The sequence below is a fragment of the Branchiostoma belcheri genome, unplaced genomic scaffold (assembly GCF_001625305.1).
Source record: "Branchiostoma belcheri isolate BF01 breed outbred unplaced genomic scaffold, Haploidv18h27 scaffold76, whole genome shotgun sequence".
NCBI classification, from domain to species: Eukaryota; Metazoa; Chordata; class Leptocardii; order Amphioxiformes; family Branchiostomatidae; genus Branchiostoma; species Branchiostoma belcheri.
The window spans coordinates 196,884-215,426 of NW_017804420.1; the positions used below are offsets into that span (position 1 = coordinate 196,884).

An 18,543-nucleotide genomic window follows, 5' to 3' on the forward strand; every position below is an offset into this window, starting at 1 on the left:
AAAGAAGGGGGGGGGAGGCGAGAAGTTGTTCATATCGTTCAGCAGACCACACAGGCCAGTTGGTTCTGCGACCCTGGCCAGGTGGGTTAAGTCAGTGTTAGGCACGACAGGTGTTGACACAGCAACTTCTCAGCTCATTCCACTCGAGGAGCATCCACTTCAGCTGCTACAGCTGCTGGGGTGTCTCTACATAGCATCATGAATGCAGCGGACTGGTCACGAGAGTCTACCTTCCTGAAGTACTACAGGAGGGACAACAACCAACACACGTTTGGCCAGGCTGTGCTGTCCACGGCTCTGAAGTCTGCATAAGGTAAATGATATACCCAAATAGGGAGTGTGCAGGTATAATTGAGGATTAGGCAAATTGTACTTACCATGAAGGATAATCCCAATTATACCTCACACGAACTATTTGGGTATATCTTCCCACCCTTGCTGTTCTTCAGCTTCCAAGTAGCTGAAAATGCCCACCCATGGTGAACAGCACAGACTCTTTCTCGCACGTCGTCAAATGGCGGCGAACATTGTCATTACGTCATGATATCCCGTGATGCTTTGCGATTAAAGCTTTGTACACGTGCGCCACCTAGCGATAAGCATAGGAAATACTGCATAAGGTAAATGATATACCCAAATAGTTCGTGTGAGGTATAATTGGGATTATCCTTCATGGTAAGTACAATTTGCCTAATCCTCAATTATAGTCCCAAATGCTACGATATGAGCCATGAAGTCAACAAAAAAGGCTGGGTTAAAATTTAAAGTATAAATTTTGAACTTTTAATCCAACCACTGCATTGATAGATGGAAAAACTGTAACAACTAGGAAGAACAGGAATTTGCTCAACTGTTGGGGGCAAAATATGAGCATTTTTGAGTTGATTCAGAACCAGAATCTTTTTTTTTTTTGCAAATCAGAAAAAAATGAAGAGGCGAATCCGAGAACCAACAAATTAAATTGGTGTGGCCTTAGGTGTGTCCTGATGTTCCTGTCCTGACTGGGAGAAACCTGTGATGATGGGCAACTCCTGTCCAAACTGGACTTTTTATATTGTATTGAACTAAAGAGATTCAATTTTGTGTTCTTATCATTACTTTAATGTATGGTGATTCAGTGTTGCCTGGGGATCTTTTATTGCATCACAGTAATTGATCATCCTTTCATGTGTTAGCTTTGTGCAGAGGGTCGTCTGTCCTGACTGGGAGAAACCTGTGATGAACGGATCAGCAAACCAGTTGACTTGAAGATGCTGAAGGAAAAATTAAGACATTCCAAAAGTAAGTCTCTGAGTCTTTAGTTCACTCTGTTTTTAATTATACAGAACGTCACGCTTTTCTAGTTTCCTTTTCCAGCACTTTGGACCTTTACACACAACATCCTTTGACATTTTATGGATGGCTGATGATATAATTGAGAAAGACTACTCAGTAAAAGATTAAAAGAGCTTTGGTGACTTTTGAAGTTCTCTTTGAGTGAAATCGTGTGTTTTATTTACGTTGAGAATAAAGTTGAATGTGGTTCATAATTTTAGCTACATTTCAACTGTCATGAAGTTGCATGTTGTGTGAATGTACATTATATAACACATTCTAAGGCCATTATTGCTGTTGTCATTATACATCTACATTTGTATGTTGACTTTTGTTTTCAAGATGTGGACCCGGAGACCTGGTCACTGCAGCGGGAGGAAGAACCAGGCATTAGCAGGCAGAGCTGTGTGAAAGAAGATGGGGAGGTGTGAGTATGGTTTCTTTGTTAACACAAGATAACACTCCACATGCACACACTTAAACTCACATTTCTATCTCTATTCTGAGGGTCTGGATTCCTTTTTTGCCATTCACCGTTAATTCACCGTGAGAAGCCATTCACCGTTAATCTTAGCCGGCCCCTTTAATTGAACGTTAATTGCTGTCGGGAAATGTAATTGGCCACTTCAATTCCACATTATTCGTCATCCTGAATTCATTGCGAAATGTCATTTCGGATCCTTACACTTAAATTTTCCAAACACTTAGGAACCCTTGATTGAGTTCAGTTTTCCTGACAAAAAAACTTGGGACTCTCATCATGTTATTAGCACTGTCAGGAAATTTAATTTGCCACTTTGTTATCCCAAATTAAGCACCACCGAAAAATTGTTCGTTTCGCATAGTTGAACATCAAATGGACCTAAAATTGTTGCTCTAACACTTAAAAATGCCAAAAAACTTGGCCTAATTGGGACCCAACACATCCCACCAAAAAACCTTCACTTACAAAAAAATGTAGTTAATTGTTTAAAGCATTGTCGGTAAAAGTAATTGGCAGCTTTAATTCGGTTGTAGTTGAATGCTGAATTCCCCCCCCCCCCAAAAAAAATTGTTGCTTTTGACCTTGTGTAAACATTTTTTGCAAAACCATGCCTGCCAAAAAACTCTCAGAACAACATTGGACCCTCAAGTAGATAATTAATTGGATTAAGATTTTATTATTATCTTATATCTATATAGTCACCAAGTTGCCTGGAAATTTTGTGGGGGAGCATTACACATCACACTAATTATTCATTATATTAGTTAGGTGTGTCCTGACGTTCTTGTCCTGACTGGGAAGAACCTGCGATGACGGCTGAGCAAACCAGTTGACCTGAAGACACAGAGTTTGTACCTGGTTATGCAGGTGAGACAAAACTTAACAACAGTGTCATAGATTTTTCCTTTCCTATTGGATGTATTATTAAGAGCTGTGGCATAGTTTGCTACCAGTAACACTATCTTTTTGTGCATCAATTCAAGCAACTTGCTTGACAACTTACATGACTTATTCCTTGCCTCACATATGTTGTTATTATTAAGAACTCTAACAGTCTGAGGTGTAACATGCTACAAGTACAATACATTCTGTAACACTTTTTGTAACACTTTTAAAAGCAGTTTTCTAGAGCCTTTTAAAATCTATTCAATCAATGGGATAGTTGAATTGCATGATGCTATCATTAGTTTGATTATTCAGTGTTGCCTGGAGATGTTTTTCCATCACACATCCTTTAATATTATTTTAGGCGTGTGCTGAGGCTGTCCAGTCTGGGAGAAACCTGCGATGACAGCTCAACAAACCATTTGACTTGAAGATGCAGAGGAAATGAAGACAGCAAAGCAGTGAGAGAAGACAGTGGGCACAGTTGTAACTTGTGAGTATACTAGTATTTCATTTGTTCAGCAACACACCCAGGCTAATAAATTTCTATCCTATAATCCAATCATCCAGTCTTTAAAGATTTCACTGCTTTTAATTGCATAGTATGTCACACTTTTCTAGACTCCTTTTCACATCGTCAAACAATTAGTCTTACAAAAGAGGTTATTGTGTATGATGTCTCCAGTATAACCTCCTTGGTCCCACATTGCACTTTTAGTCATTTGAGATACAGCACGTCACACTTTCTGCACTGTGCTTTGGACCTATACAGGCAGCATTTAGCTCCATTCTTACTGTCATAAACATGCATGTTGCGTGATATAATATCTTGCATTAGTAAGGCCAATTGCTGTTGTCAATACAGTGACTTTTGTTTCTTTGTCTTCAAGATGCGGACCCGGAGACTGGACTGCAGCAGGAGGAAGAACCAGACTTTTGTAGGCAGGGCTGTGTGAAAGAAGATGGGGAGGAGTAAGTATGGTTTCTTTATTAATACGAGACAACACTCCACATGCACACACTTGCACTCACATTTCTCTTCTTTCGTGAGGAACCATTTAACGTTTATTGTAGCCGGCGACTTAAATTTCATGTCAAGCAACACTGAAAAATTCTTCATATTGTATGGTCGAATGCCAAATTACCCCTAAATTGTTGCTTCAGAGCTTTACACTTGAATTCTCCCACCGAAAAACTTCGCATCTAAGCCGGCTGCATGAATTCCACGTTGTTATCCTCTTTGTATCGTATGAATGCCAAATTGCCCCCAAAATTGTCGCATTAGACCTCTACACTTAAATTCTCCTGCCGAAAAACTTCGTATCTTAGCCGGCCGATTAATTCCTTAGTCATCCTCTTTGTATCGTATGAATGCCAAATTGTCGCTTTAGACCTTTCTTTACACTTAAATTCTCCTGCCAAAAAACTTGTCTATCTTTGTATCAATTCCACACTAATTCCTTGTTTAGTCCATTTTCCCGCCAAAAAAAAATGGACTGGCACCCTCACCTGGTTAATTAATTGGATTAACTTTTCCCGCCAAAAAACTTAGTATATAGAGCAGTATATAGAGCACTATAACCTTGAACTTGTGCCCCCCTCCCCACTCTTCCTGCCCACCTCCCACAACTCAGTATGTTACTTACACTGTTGTCTGGACGTCTTCGAACATGTAGTCACACACTCTGCTACACAAACACTTTCTTGATCGAGTGCAGTTTTTCCACCACTTAGACTTAAGAATAATCTCTCGCTCTCCTGGTCAGTCAATTGCACTGGTATACTGATGTGTCGAAGCATCAATGTCTCCAAAAAGACATCCCCGGGGAGTACACTTAGTGCATTGACTGACCAGGAGAGCGAGAGATTATTCTTAAGTCTAGGTGGTGGAAAAACTGCACTCGATCAAGAAAGTGTTTGTGTAGCAGAGTGTGTGACTACATGTTCGAAGAAGTCTAGACAACAGTGTAACTATCATACTCTGAGTTGTGGAAGAAGTGTGGGAGGTGGGCAGGAAGAGTGGGGAGGGGGGCACAAGTTCAAGGTTAGAGTGCTCTATATACTAAGTTTTTTGGCGGGAAAAGTTAATCCAATTAATTAACCAGGTGAGGGTGCCAATCAATTTTTTTTGGCGGGAAAATGGACTGAACAAGGAATTAGTGTGTAATTAATACAAAGAAAGAGAATTTAAGTATAAAGAAAGGTCTAATGCAACAATTTTGGGGGGATTTTGGCATTCATATGATACAAAGAGGATGACTAAGGAATTAATGCAGCCGGCTAAGATTCAAAGTTTTTCGGCGAGAGAATGTAAAGGCCCAAAGTGACAATTTTGGGGGCAATTTGGAATTCATACAATGTGAAGAGGATAACAACGTGGAATTCATGCAGCCGGCTAAGATTCGAAGTTTTTCAGCGAGAGAATTTAAATGTAAAGGTCCAAAGTGACAATCTTGGGGGCAATTTGGCATTTATACAATATGAAGAGGATGACTTAAGGAATTAATGTGGCCGGCTAAGATACGCAGTTTTTCGGCAGGAGAATTTAAGTGTAAAGGTCTGAAGCAACAATTTAGGGGCAATTTGGCATTCAACCATACAATATGAAGAATTTCTCAGTGTTGCTTGCCATGAAATTGAAGTCACCAGCTACAATAAACGTTGAATGAAAAAAGAGAAATGTGAGTGCAAGTGAGGGCATGTGGAGTGTTGTCTCGTGTTAATAAAGAAACCATACTCACTCCTCCCCATCTTCTTTCACGCAGCCCTGCCTACGAAAGTCTGGTTCTTCCTCCTGCTGCAGTCCAGTCTCCGGGTCCGCATCTTGAAGACAGAGAAACAAAAGTCACTGTTACAGTATTGACAACAGCAATTGGCCTTACGAATGCAAAATATTATTTCACACAACATGCAAGTTTATGACAGATTGTAGCTAAATGTTGCCTGTTAAGGTCCAAAGTGCGATGTGGGACATCGACCAAAGAGGTTACTGGAGATGTACTTGTTTGGAGATGTAAAAAGGAGTCTAGAAAGTGTGACATACTGTCATGGCGGTCGGTTGCTGTGCTGAAAGTCGCATTACTAGGGAGGTATCGGGTTACAGAACGCGTTCGGGAGTCCCGAGGGTAATGGCTAAAATTTAAAAATAAACAAAAGAAATTAGAGAGTACAATATATACTCGTCAACATAAAATGTAACAAGCGATTTTGTTGACCTCAAATGGTATTCGTCCACTGTCTTTGCTCAACTTTGTGTACATTTGCTTCCAAATGAGATCAATTTCAGATTTTAAGGGGCGCGGAAATCGTTGGTCTTCCAAACAAGCCCTCAATGAGGTAATTTGAACAATTTTTGGGAGTGGTTAAAATACCATGTTTGCATGCATGCTTAAATGCTACAATGTACTTGGATATGGGGACCCAGATTTTATTAACAGCGTATACAAGAATTCTGACCTTCAAGGTCACCCACGATGACGGCAGTAGCTTCGTTACATGTAACATATCCACAATAAAATCATGACATAGATGTAATGTCTTGAAAGCATTTCCTATTTGTAGAAAGGTGGAATTTCCTGTTCCATGGTTCCCAAGTAAAAAAGGGCTTGAAGTAGCCGGTTGTTGCGACTTTACTGTAAATGACCGTGGGTAATCCCGGATCAAACGCCCGTTCGGTTCGAATGACATCATATCGAACAAGATTCGCGGGTTCGGGGAGTTCAATCTCCATAGCAGCAGAGTGGGACTGTTGGGCCCAGATTTTACCATTGTGTGTGATTGGCCAGGTGGATTATAGGATAGAAATGTATTAGATGGTGCCATCCAATTTGTAATGGGGCTTCTTTGAATGAGTGCAAAAGAGCCGTTAAAAATCAAATGTCCCCCAGCTGCAGGCTGAGAGATATGTAGGCATCATGTGTGTGATGGTTGTGTTGCTGAACAAATAAACTACACAGATACTCACTGAGCTATGCCCACTGCCACTGCTTTGCTGTCTTCATTTCCTTCTGCATCTTCAAGTCAACTGGTTTGCTGACTGCCGTCATCACAGGTTTCTCCCAGACAAAACAGCCAGCACTCAGCACACACCTGACAAAATGAAAGGGTAATCAATCACTGTGATGCAGAAAACATCCCAGCCAACATTTAATGACCATACATTGATAAGAACACAAAATTGAATCTCTTTGCTTCAATGCAATATAAACAGTGTTAGCTGGCTTTGTTTAAACTGATAATGGTCATATGTTAGGCCTAGTTATTCAATAACACATCCAAGAAGAAAGGAAAAGTTCTTTAATACAAGTTGTAAACCATTGTCTCACCTGTACAGCCTCTTCACTTCACTGTGTCTTCAGGTCAACAGGTTTGCTGCATGCATGAGTCCGTCTGGTCCAGTTTGGACAGGAACATCAGGACACACCTTAAACTATGGAAAGATGAAGTTAAGTGTGATACGCAAAACATCTCCAAGCAATGCTGAGTGACCATGAAATGATAATGATAAAACTGCACAGTATGTTTTTTTATGTTATGTTATTTCTATACATTTTATTAAGACCAAAGTAAAAGGAATCTTATGAAGCATTGCCTCACCTGTGGATGCTGTCATCTTGCTCTTGTGTCTCCAAGTCACCTGGTCTTCTCCTAGCCAGTCTTGTTGGGTTCAGACAGTTCTCACTACTTCATCAGCCTGATCTATTTATAAAAAGATCAGACATTAAACACTTATCTTGAAGTAAATAATTTATGAAATGCAGAATTTAGATTTTCCTTACTTAATATTGATTTCATCTTGTGCCTTCAAGTCTCCAGGTCAGGTCTCACTCCCCCAATCTTGTCATGTTCAGAGAGAAGTCACCACTGCTTATGTCAGTCAGCAGCCACCTACAGAAACTATACAACAATATAAGTTACACCCTTGTCTCTAATTACTCCTGAGGTAAATGATATATTATAAAATACAGAAATCAGATTGTTCTTACCTCATATTCCTCTGGGGTCTTCAAATGTCCAGGTCCGGTCTGGTCCAATCTTCTCTTGTCAGGTAAAGACTGGAGCCATCACTACTGCATCAGTCAGCAGCCACCTAACTATACAACATTAAAAGTTACACATTTGTCTCAAATAACACCAAAAGAATAGGTAAAATGCAGTATTCAGATTTTTCTCACCTGATATTCTTCTATTCTTCTGGGGTCTTCAAATGTCCAGGTCCGGTCTGGTCCAATCTTCTCTTGTCAGATCAACACAACTGCATCAGTCAGCAGCCACCTAACTAAACAACATCATAAGTTACACATTTGTCTCAAATAACACCAAATGGATAGTAGTTAAAATACAGAAATCAGATTGTTCTTACCTGATATTCTTCTGGGGTCTTCAAATGTCCAGGTCTGGTCTGGTCCAATTTTCTCTTGTCAGGTTCAGACAGGAGCCACCACTACTTCATCAGTCAGCAGCCACCTAACTTAAAACAACAAGTTACACATTTGTCTCAAATAACACCAAAAGAGTAGTAGGTAAAATGCAGAATTCAGATTGTTCTTACCTGATATTCTTCTGGTGTCTTCAAATGTCCAGGTCTGGTCTGGTCCAATCTTCTCTTGCCAGATTACACACTGAAACCATCACTACTGCATCAGTCAGCTGCCACCTAATTATACAACAACATAAGTTACACATTTGTTTCAAATAACACTAAAAAAGAATTCTTAATAGTACGTAACATGCAGTATTCAGATTGTTCTTACCTGATAATTCATCTGAGGTCTTGAAATCTCCAGGTCTTGTCCAATCTTCTCTTGTCAGGTTCAGACAGGAGCCGTCACTACTGCATCAGTCAGCAGTTGAACCTAACTATACAGACATTTGATGTTAACATCTGTGTCCATAATATCACCAGGGTCCATAATATCGCCATCTTGAGAAACAGTGTGCTTAAAGATATTTTTACTGCAACATACTTTTGGTATGCACTCTTTCACACCAAATGTACATACCTAGGGTATGTTGCATGTTACTCGGCATGGTGAACCGGGTGGAAAACTTAAGCGAAAAGGAGAAGAGGCCGTCCACTACTGTAACATTAAAAGACATTATAGAGCTGACTGCTCTGTGTGGAAAAGAACTTGTAGAAATGATGTATGATAGAAAGTGCTGGAAGCTGAACTATGTTAATGCTTCAACTCTGAACTGAGTATGAATATGTATGTATGTGTATGTATTAGAAGCGTACCTTTGACAGACAATATAATGCTATTATCTACTACATTTTTTAACCAATGCTTACTCTCAACAATAGCAATAATACTAACATGCACCTTAAATTTCTTCACTTTAAAACGAATACCTCGACGTAAAACATATGCTGTACCTGATGACCATAAAAAACGGGGGATAGCAACAACAATAAAATAAATCAAACCCCTTCAGCTGAAACTTTATATGGAAAACATATAAACTCGGTGAAAACAGTAATACCCTTTCCGGGGAGTCAACTGTAGTGTTTGCGACACAAATACTTCGGCCTTGGTCGGTCTTTAGAATTACTGAATTAGTCTAAAGAGGAAGTGAACAAGCTTTTAAATTATACATAATACACTGCAAATGCTAATGAAGAACGAAAGTATGGTCAACTCGACTGAAGTTTCCAAACGTTTTGTATCGTATTCATTTCGGCGCCTTGAAGTTTTGAGGACCCCATTTTGTTTACGCGAGTTTTTGGCGGGATCATCAAAAATACTTATTATGTACATGCACACATTCCAACAGGTGTTTTGAACCACGTGGAATAAAGACAAAGGAAAAGAAAGTCTTGGTCAATACATAATTACTTTCAACAAATATAACCTCAAAACGCTCAATAAAAAGTCTTGGTAGTCCTACACATACATTTAATATTCTACAAGCGCACCGCGCACTGAAATGTTGTTGAAAACGCGGGAACTTGATAGAAATTTTCAAAGCCTTTCTAAAATTAGGAACGGTCGCTCTCTAATACAGAACTCGTTTCTTACGGACTATAATTTGACATATTCCTACTATAGTCGCCAGGAAACAATGTCAGCCAAACAATTTGCTGGTTCACGTACATACCTGCAACAAAAAGCGAAGTCGTCTCTATGCCACGCTACCCAACTGTCTCGCCATTTTGTCTTCTCCAAATTCGCCAGGTCAGGAAATCCGCATTTTCCCTTCAAAACATCACCAGAACGGTACAAATCCACAGTGAAAACTCCCAAACATTCTGCTGCACATTTAGTAAAACATTCCATCGACGAAAACTCTAAAAAGCACTCAAAAAGTCTTTTTTTTTAAATCAGCCCAGAGTATTCCGGTCGTACGAAAGCGCCATTTTGAAAGGACCGTGCCAAGCTTGCTTTTACACAGGTGTACAAAACAGCTGTCAAATTAATATGAAGAGAAGCTGGTAACCTAATTAAGACGACCAATGACGGCGCGCCTTGGTGCTAGGCATTTATATATGGCGAAGAAGGAGGATTAGATAATCTAATTACGACAGACTTATAATTTTAATCTCAGGGTCAAATAATGGATGAAATGCAGCTATAGGGTACTTGAGAATTTCTGTTATCGACAAATATTCACGAATAAGCTGTTATGTGACCATAGTATGAAATATAACACACTTGTCCAGTTTTCTTATTACTGCAAATCCATTTATTTTCGCGGGGACTTCATTCCGTGGTAGATTGAACACCTTCCACACACAAGCAAACCTGTCCTTGGTGCTGAACCAATTCACAGTGGCTGAATATAGCCTATTATGGGGCTTTTTCGTTAATAATTCTGCAGTTTAACTTTCACGCATCCAAGAAACTCATCCAAATTATTGAAAATAAGACTCCCATACCTTCTTCACACCATTTTAACTGTTTCTTACTCAGTTTAAATATTTTAGATGGGGTATTACTAATAGACATTTGTAGATTAAGTAAGTTTTGTGCACAATGTCAAATCATGATCACTAGATTACACCTTATGTTCTATTCCCCTGCACTAAAATGCAGGTATACTCCTGTACTATACAAATTCCACACTAGCCTGTCTATATCAATTACTCTTTCCCATTTAAGAAATTATAAACACAAAAAAAACACATCACATAAAAATCCACTGTCATTGGTGAGAAACTTTATTTTCTGTCACATATTACTGTGGTACAAAATAAATTATACAACTGGAAAAAATTCTCTAAAAAGCTACATTGCTCAGAAGTTTACACGGCTTCCTTTTAAGTAATTATTATTTAGCCCTGTTATATATAATCACCTCCACACACAACCTAATGCACTACCAGATGAACCATTTCGAACTTACTCTTCGGCATAACACACCAGCTTCGCAGGCACTCGGCGCGGCGGCAGCTAGCTATATCACACCAAACGACTTGTTACACTCCATCTTTGCACATTTAATTTGATGGTAATAATAACCACATTTAATGGTAATATGCATTTCATCATAAAATATCTATTAACTAGTCATACATATATTACAGTTTATGAACTGATGACAATTTGTCTTTTATCTAAAAAAACTGAATAGTTGTGTTGTTTGATTATTAACTGTTACAGACAGTGTCAAACTAATGGTCATGTCCAGGCTGGCTCCACATCATAGTCTATATGGGGCCTCCTGTGCAGGTAGAAGTTGACCAAGTTGTTGAGTTGACCTTTGAAGGTGAAGCTGGTGGGCATGAGGGTGGGGGGCGACTGCACTGTAGTGTAACCCTTCAGGACAACGCTGTACTGCTGGGACAGGAGGTTGCACCCCCAGAACAGACACAGACTGTTCACCAGCAGCAGACTCCCCACCCAGATGTCTCCTGTCAGGATGGTCGGGATCGCTTCCCAGATGGTGCTTGTTTCATAAACTTTCATGAAGTACAGGACTGGAGGAAAAGAGCACGAGAAAACATTATATAGTAGAGGGGATTCATTCCTCGAGCTAACCGACATCTCACACACGCAGTCGTCCCTCAGTAAGACACCTGGAGCCGCATAGTTCCCGTTTAGACTGCGTGTGCAAGATGTTGGTTAGCTTGAGGAATGAATCCCCTCTACTTTATACAGCATGAGAAAACATTATCATGAAAGTTCATCTGTGTTGGTAGTAATCATAGAATGATGCTGAACTTTAATATTCCTACACAAATCAAGGAGGTTTAAACCTCCTTGTACAAATGGTACACAAGGATCGAATTTTCAATTCTGTGCTCTAGACTTCCAATGCCTTGCCCTAGACACAGTGGACTAACAACCTACTGACCCTACAGCCTCAAAAAGGCTATGGGACTACCATTGCCTTTTTATGTTTACTGAAGGAAAACATGCTGTTTTTGCTATGTCTCCTCTTCTTCTTCTTCTGTTCCAAACACTGACCTCTGACCTAGCCAATGACCTGATTTGTTGACGTCTCTCACCATGTTAACATACTAACTGGTGTTGGGTTACATAATGTTGCAATTTTATAGTAGGAGGGATTTATACTCCTGTGACAGTGTGACCATATATAATTAATGTATATGTACGTATTTGAGTAAGAATTAACAGAAAAGACCACACGCGAAGGTAAACATTATGCATTTCCTTTACAAATGTTACCTTTCTAGTTTAACAATTACCTTTGACCAACTTCTATAGATATGTTCACAAGGCGATGCATATTAGAAGCCATTAGAACAGAGCTGTCCTTACCTGCACTGAAGACAAAGACAACCTGAGTTAGCAACACAAACTCTATGAACGTGACGAAGAGGCGGTGGTTGTTCCGAGCCACACAGTTGTAGAGGAAGAGACAGTGATGGTCCAGTCCTGACACGCACCTCTCACACAGCTTACAGTGTTTAGCCATCACTGGTTTCACAATCTGGTACAAAATACAGGCAGTGTTACAGACAATATGCAATTTGCAAAAGAAAGCAGAAAGTCAAATACAGTTACAAGTTCCAACAAGAAAGCACTCAGGGGACTGAGGTTAAATTATTTTCTTGGACAGGTGGTCTTCTTGGGTAGGATTGAATGTATCTCTCTTCAACTTTCATATTTATGGCAGAAATAAAGATTACAATTATAATACATGTATAAATTTTTCAATTTTAAATATCTCAAACTATATCTCAACTATGGAATTACATAGGGCAAAATTAACACCATCTGTGTATAAAGTAAAACTATAAGCTACAGTGTAGCTTATAGCTTTACACTATAAATTTGTAGCTTATAGCTTTACACTATAAAGCAAAACTATAGTATAAGCTACACTGTACCATGCCACTTGTATTTTGATTCTATCCTTCAAAGTTTCACAACCAAATGATGCATGATATACAATTTCCTAAGATTCTTGAAGAACTAAACAGCCACATACCTCACAGGTTCCACAGAAGTCAGTTAACCCACAGGTCCCCTCACCAACATCCTTGATAGTCATGGTCCTGCCTTCCTCGTTAACCTTCGGCCGCTTAACGTGGCCTGGCTCTGACCTGATTAGTATGTAGAACATTGGGAAGCAGATAAGGGTGCCTGCCACACCACATACACTCAGGAACAACTGAGGCCAGATTGGTAAGCTTCCGTTAAGGAAAAAACAACATTATGTATATGTTTGTGTGTGTGTGTGTGTGTTTGTTTGTTTGTTTGTTTGTGAGTTAAGTTGGTGTTAAGTAAATGTACCCTGCTTAACATCACAAAATGCACAAAAGACATCACAAAAGCTCAAGCTGTATCTGAAACTAGTTTCTAAAACAATGCAATGGTCTTTGATTTAAGCAGAGAACATTAGTAGGAATTATTTTATACTATATGACTGTATTCATAGTTCTTCATACAGTACCACCACGGTATTGGGTAAGTAAGCGTCCAATTCAAAGCAAAAGGATATCTGGAAGAACTTTGAAGTAAAAGCAAGCTGCTGTGTGGAAGAGACCTCCAGCAAAGGCAGCAATGTAGGTGGGATTGGACCATCTGGAAAAAACATACATTGAGTGAGAGATAGTCTTGCACACTCAAATCTAAAACTGCTTGACTTTCTCAAGCTATTTCATTGAAATGATAGGTGTGTCCACAGCATAATATATTTATTTATTTATTTATTTATTGTTTGACTCAGGCAAAGCCCATATACAACATAGACAACACAAAATACATGAATTTAAAAATACGGTGTCTAGGATAAAAGAAACGGGGCCTGTTTAAGGTCTGCATACCAACTGGCAGTACCGACGCCAGAACTGACTTCTGGGGAAGGCATCAGAGCGTAAGAGCAAACTGATGATGCCGTTACCGGACGCCAGGAGGCGAGCCGCAAAAGAGTGCGTCAGCTTTCGCCTCCTGGCGTCGAAGGTGTCGACACCCAACTGGGCAAAGAACAAGCTGTTACTAGTGGAGCGAGGCTGAGACATAATGATTTTGAAAGCATCATGGTATATAAAGCATCAGCATATAATTACAGAAAAATTGTAACATGTGCTATATGTGGGATGGACTTCTTTGGAAATCAGACCTACCTGTATTTGGATTGCCATGTTCATTGCCAATCTAACTCCTCTGGCTAACTAACTCCTCTGTCATACTGTTCAGTCTATTTTGTCAATTCCTATTATTTTTCCAGCACCCAGTGAGCCTGGTAGTGGTTAGAGTATATCATGTCATCTGTATAACATATACCAGATATATAACAAATATTGTGTTACCACTCACCGTGTTACATGTTGTAAGCGATGAGTTTGTCGGAACACCACGACAAGCATCAACCCTAAGACGACTACCGTCATCAGGCTGCCATAAAACGGTATCCACTGTTCCAGAGAGTACGCTAACGCTGGTACGACAGTGGGCGTGAGCAGGAGCGCCCACCAGGCACCGACTGGTCCAGTAACTGACGGGGACCTCTTGTTCATGAAATACGACAGCGTGCTGGCGATCTCTCTGTGCCTGCGGAAAAAAGGGTTCAACATGTTTGGGAAAACTTGGTTAACAACGTCCCAGGAAAGATTTTACCTCAATCACCAGTTATCTGCAGGGTTACATATATCTGCCACTTTTGAAAACATTGTGTTTGCGAGATCTCTAGTGCAGCACCCCCAGGTATTAGCCTGTGTTCACACAATCTTTTACTGGCTGTGGAGGTGGCAAATGTTGGGCAGGCCGGCCGCTAGGTGCACGATTTAGTCAGGCTACCTCAGATATGTACAGTTTAGATATGTGGGTCCCATAGTATTTTACATGTAGGTGTATTTTTGGAGGGTTTCAGATACATATATACTAGTATGTGACCTAGCAGAATTATAGTAGATGTTAGGTACTATTGTACAATACACACCAACTTGTGGTTGATATCATAATGATATTCACAATATATTCCTAAAAAAAAGAGAAAAATGATAATGCACACATTCAACAGATAGACTTTTATGATATCAGAATATTAATTGTGAGAGCTCACTTGTAAGTGTTTCCCTGTCGTGCTAGGTCGACAGGCAGGTGGCCTTGTCTGTTGGGCACCTGGAGCATCTGGCAGCCGCAGATGGTGAGCAGGTTCCAACAGAAGACACCCTGGCCCATCTTTGCTGCCAGGTGCAGGGGGGTGTTCCCCTCCAGGTCAGGTAGGGTGGGGTCACACCTCTGTGGGGGAACGACAGAGGATATGAATTTATCACTCTTGTCTTTAGTTGATTACACAGCTTGTAAGGCCACACCAATTTGATTTGCTGGTTCTCAGATTTTTTCAGAAAGTGAACTTTTAATTCAACCACTGCATTGATAGATGGAAAAAACTGTAACAATTCTGAAGAGAAGAGGCTTCCTTCAAATGTTGGGGCCGAAATATTGAGCATTTTGGAGATTCAGAGCTTGACACAATTGTTGTTTTTTTTTGCAGAAAAAAAGGAAGCGGCGCACCAAGAACCAACAAATTAAATTGGTATGGCCTAACCATTCCAACACAGTTTGGAAAAGTTTGTGGCACCCCAGTCTTTTGTTGAGGGAAGTTCAAAACCATCACTGGGTTTTACTGCAGAAAATATATTTTCTCTCCTGTATCTTCAATACCTTTGTATTAGCATTGTGTAGCTAACACATACATGTACTATGTGAGATGTACTGACCTGTTCCCTGAGACAGTACTGGAAGGCCTCCAGGTTAGCAAGTCCACTGCACACGATGTGCATCACGGTCTGTCCATTGTTGTCCTTGTCTCGAAAGCCAAGACCACACACCTCAGACAGGTAGTGCATGACATGACTAAGAGAACATGTAAAATGGAAGAAAGCCTTTAGTAAGTAACTGAGATAAAATGGTTACTCCTTCAAATGTAGAAAGGGCCCTTTTTCAGCAAAACACTATACAAAAAAGACATTAACCATGGCCAGTCACTGTTTTTTTCACCTTTACAGTTTTTTTAGACACTGAATAAAAGAGAGTGTAAACAAGATGTGATTTATTTTTCAGCATTTCTTATTTCATTATTTGGTCCCCTGGAATTGAATATTACATGAAACACTGAAGAAACTGTATACTAGTGTCTTTCCCTTGACAGAGGTAAAATGATGATATCTGCAAATCATATCATTGGACAGGTTTATTCTTCAAACAGCACAGTATTACACAAGTATTACACAGTAAATACACAATGCCATCACTTTGTAGCCATTGATTTAAAGGCTGAATTGTGTGAATTGAACCGATAAATAATTATGATATAGCTAAAATCTTCTTGAACATCACCCTGTGTCATAAAACAGCAAATTACATAACAGATAATTTTGTGACCTACGTGCTTCCCCCGGATGCGGCGTGGTGCATGGCGTTCCAGCCCTTCTTGTCTGTCGCCCTCACCGATGCCCCTTTCTCCACCAGCTGGTGCACAAACACGGGGATTCCTCGCTTACACGCGTAGTGAAGCGCGGTCTCTCCGTAGTCATTGGTTGCGTCCACCTCGGCTCCGTGTGCCAGGAGCAGCTCCATCAGCTGTGGGAGGCCCCGCATACACACCTGGTGTAATGGGCTGAACCCGTACCAACCTGTAGGGGAAAGGAAATAGACTTGTACCTCCTTGAGGGTCTGCATGGGGGGATCCTGGCAGTGCTTAATGGTAAATCTTAACATAAGACAATAAGACAAAATATAATCTTCAAGCAGATCATACAGTGACAAGGCAGTATCCATAGGTCAGAGGAATGTCCATTAGCCACCGAAACTCCTCTGGCCAATGGATACTGCCTTGCCACCGTATGATCTGCTAGGAAATTAAAATACACTGGATTTAACTCCATGTTTTGGTACGGCTGACCGTAACACTTAACCGTAACTTCAGGCAGGCCGCCAGTGCTGAACATTATTCTTGTGGAAAGCTTTGGGAACCACTTAATTATATTTACCTTCCCAGTTAGGGACTGTTTTTGCTCTGTTTCATCTTGTTCTTCAAACATATAAGGTCAATGACCTGAACCAGATGTCTGTCACCATGGTAACTAGTGCTGGGTTTCATCATGTTGCAATTTTATAGCAGGACTGCAGCAGGGATTTAGACTCCTGCATGCTCACACGGTGCCAATATATTCGCTAATATGTTTAAATGAGTTTACTTTTAAATTTTATTAATCTAATGAGTAATGTATATCTAGCTGTCATCATACATATGTATTTGAGTAAGAATCAACAGGGCAGACCATCTTTAGAATGTTCTTTTGTACTCGTGTACTCATTTGTCTAGGAAAACAAGTCTGTGGACAGTACAGTGGAGTACTGAGTACAGTAAGGTAGAGTAGATCCTTTAATAGGCAAAAGACAAGCTCACCCTTTTCATTGACACATTCTGGATGTTCTGTGACGAGCCTCTCGCAGGTCGGGATGTCGTACTGCTGGATGGCCTCGTGGATGTTCCGGATAGGTGGTCCAGGAGGAGGAGGAGGTGGGGATACACCCGGAGACGGAGATGGACCGGGTCTGGCACCTGGTCCTGGTCTAGCACCGGGCGGGCCAGGACCTGGGTGGTAGTAATGAGCCATCTCTTCTTCTTCTTCTAGAAATGTTCAGTCCCTCAGTGAAGCATTACTTGTAGCTTATAGTAGACTGTGTATAGCAACCTGTGATGTTAACACATCAAAGCATTCTTTGTTTTGAAACATTTTATTTTTTTTTTTTTATATCTCATTTTTTTTATCTTTTTTTTTGTGTTTATTTTCTCACTTTGACCTCGCTAAACAAACATTGCTGATTGTAATTTCTAGCAATTTCCTGGGCCATGTCTTTGTCATCTTATTCCAAAACTGGGATGTTAACACATCAAAGCACTGTGTATTCCGGTATATTTAACCCTCCTTTAGATGTATGTATTCCGGTGTACTAGCATTCCGGTAGTATCTAAAAATAGGCTGACGCCAGTTGAGTAGCAAAGAGCCAAAGAAGAGAAGCAAATAGCCATAAGCAAGTTATGTTAAGTACTATCAATGCAATGCAATGCAATTAGGTTAAGTACTGTTAATGCAATTAGGTTGCTATTAAGTACTGTTAATGCAAACGTAGACGTATAAGAATAAAGTGTCAACCTAGACCTCGACCGACGTACTACATGTACAATTATGAATGTTTATGCAAGATCTTTCCAAAGCACATGTCCTTACACAGGGATTCTTTCCGATCTCAAGAAAGCCTTCAGCATCTACAATATGTATAGAGAGAACTACCCAAGTCAAAAACCTTACAGAAGACAGGTCCGGGAGCATTTAAAAGCAGCAATGCGCTGGTAGCGTCACTGTGAATGAAAACAACTTTATCAATCACTAAACCACTTCCGGGTTTGCAAAACAACAAGCAGCGTATTCGCAACTAAGG

The 18,543-nt window shown here is 40.2% G+C and overlaps 1 protein-coding gene across 1 annotated transcript; it reads right to left on the reverse strand.

Annotated features, from left to right (window-relative positions):
- Positions 1–10,820: 10,820 nt before the first annotated feature.
- LOC109485525 (protein S-acyltransferase 24-like) lies at positions 10,821–18,517 on the reverse strand. The gene is made up of 10 exons (XM_019789214.1): positions 18,409–18,517; positions 17,507–17,795; positions 16,484–16,730; positions 15,816–15,951; positions 15,155–15,333; positions 14,410–14,643; positions 13,592–13,674; positions 13,079–13,275; positions 12,406–12,577; positions 10,821–11,600 (listed from the first exon to the last, which is right to left on the reverse strand). The coding sequence occupies exons 2-10, from the start codon at positions 17,715–17,717 to the stop codon at positions 11,302–11,304; spliced, it is 1,758 nt and encodes a 585-aa protein (XP_019644773.1). The 5' UTR covers positions 17,718–17,795; positions 18,409–18,517; the 3' UTR covers positions 10,821–11,301.
- Between the last annotated feature and the right edge of the window lie 26 nt (positions 18,518–18,543).

What these genes read in the sequence shown, in the direction of transcription:
- LOC109485525 (XM_019789214.1), bottom strand. Translation starts at nt 17,717, where the DNA reads ATGGCTCATTACTACCACCCAGGTCCTGGCCCGCCCGGTGCTAGACCA. An exon ending in TTACTTCAAAGTTCTTCCAG is followed by an intron (nt 13,276 to 13,591) that starts ATATCCTTTTGC and finishes ACGGAAGCTTAC; the next exon opens with CAATCTGGCCTCAGTTGTTC. An exon ending in TGTCTTTGTCTTCAGTGCAG is followed by an intron (nt 11,601 to 12,405) that starts GTAAGGACAGCT and finishes CTTTTCCTCCAG; the next exon opens with TCCTGTACTTCATGAAAGTT.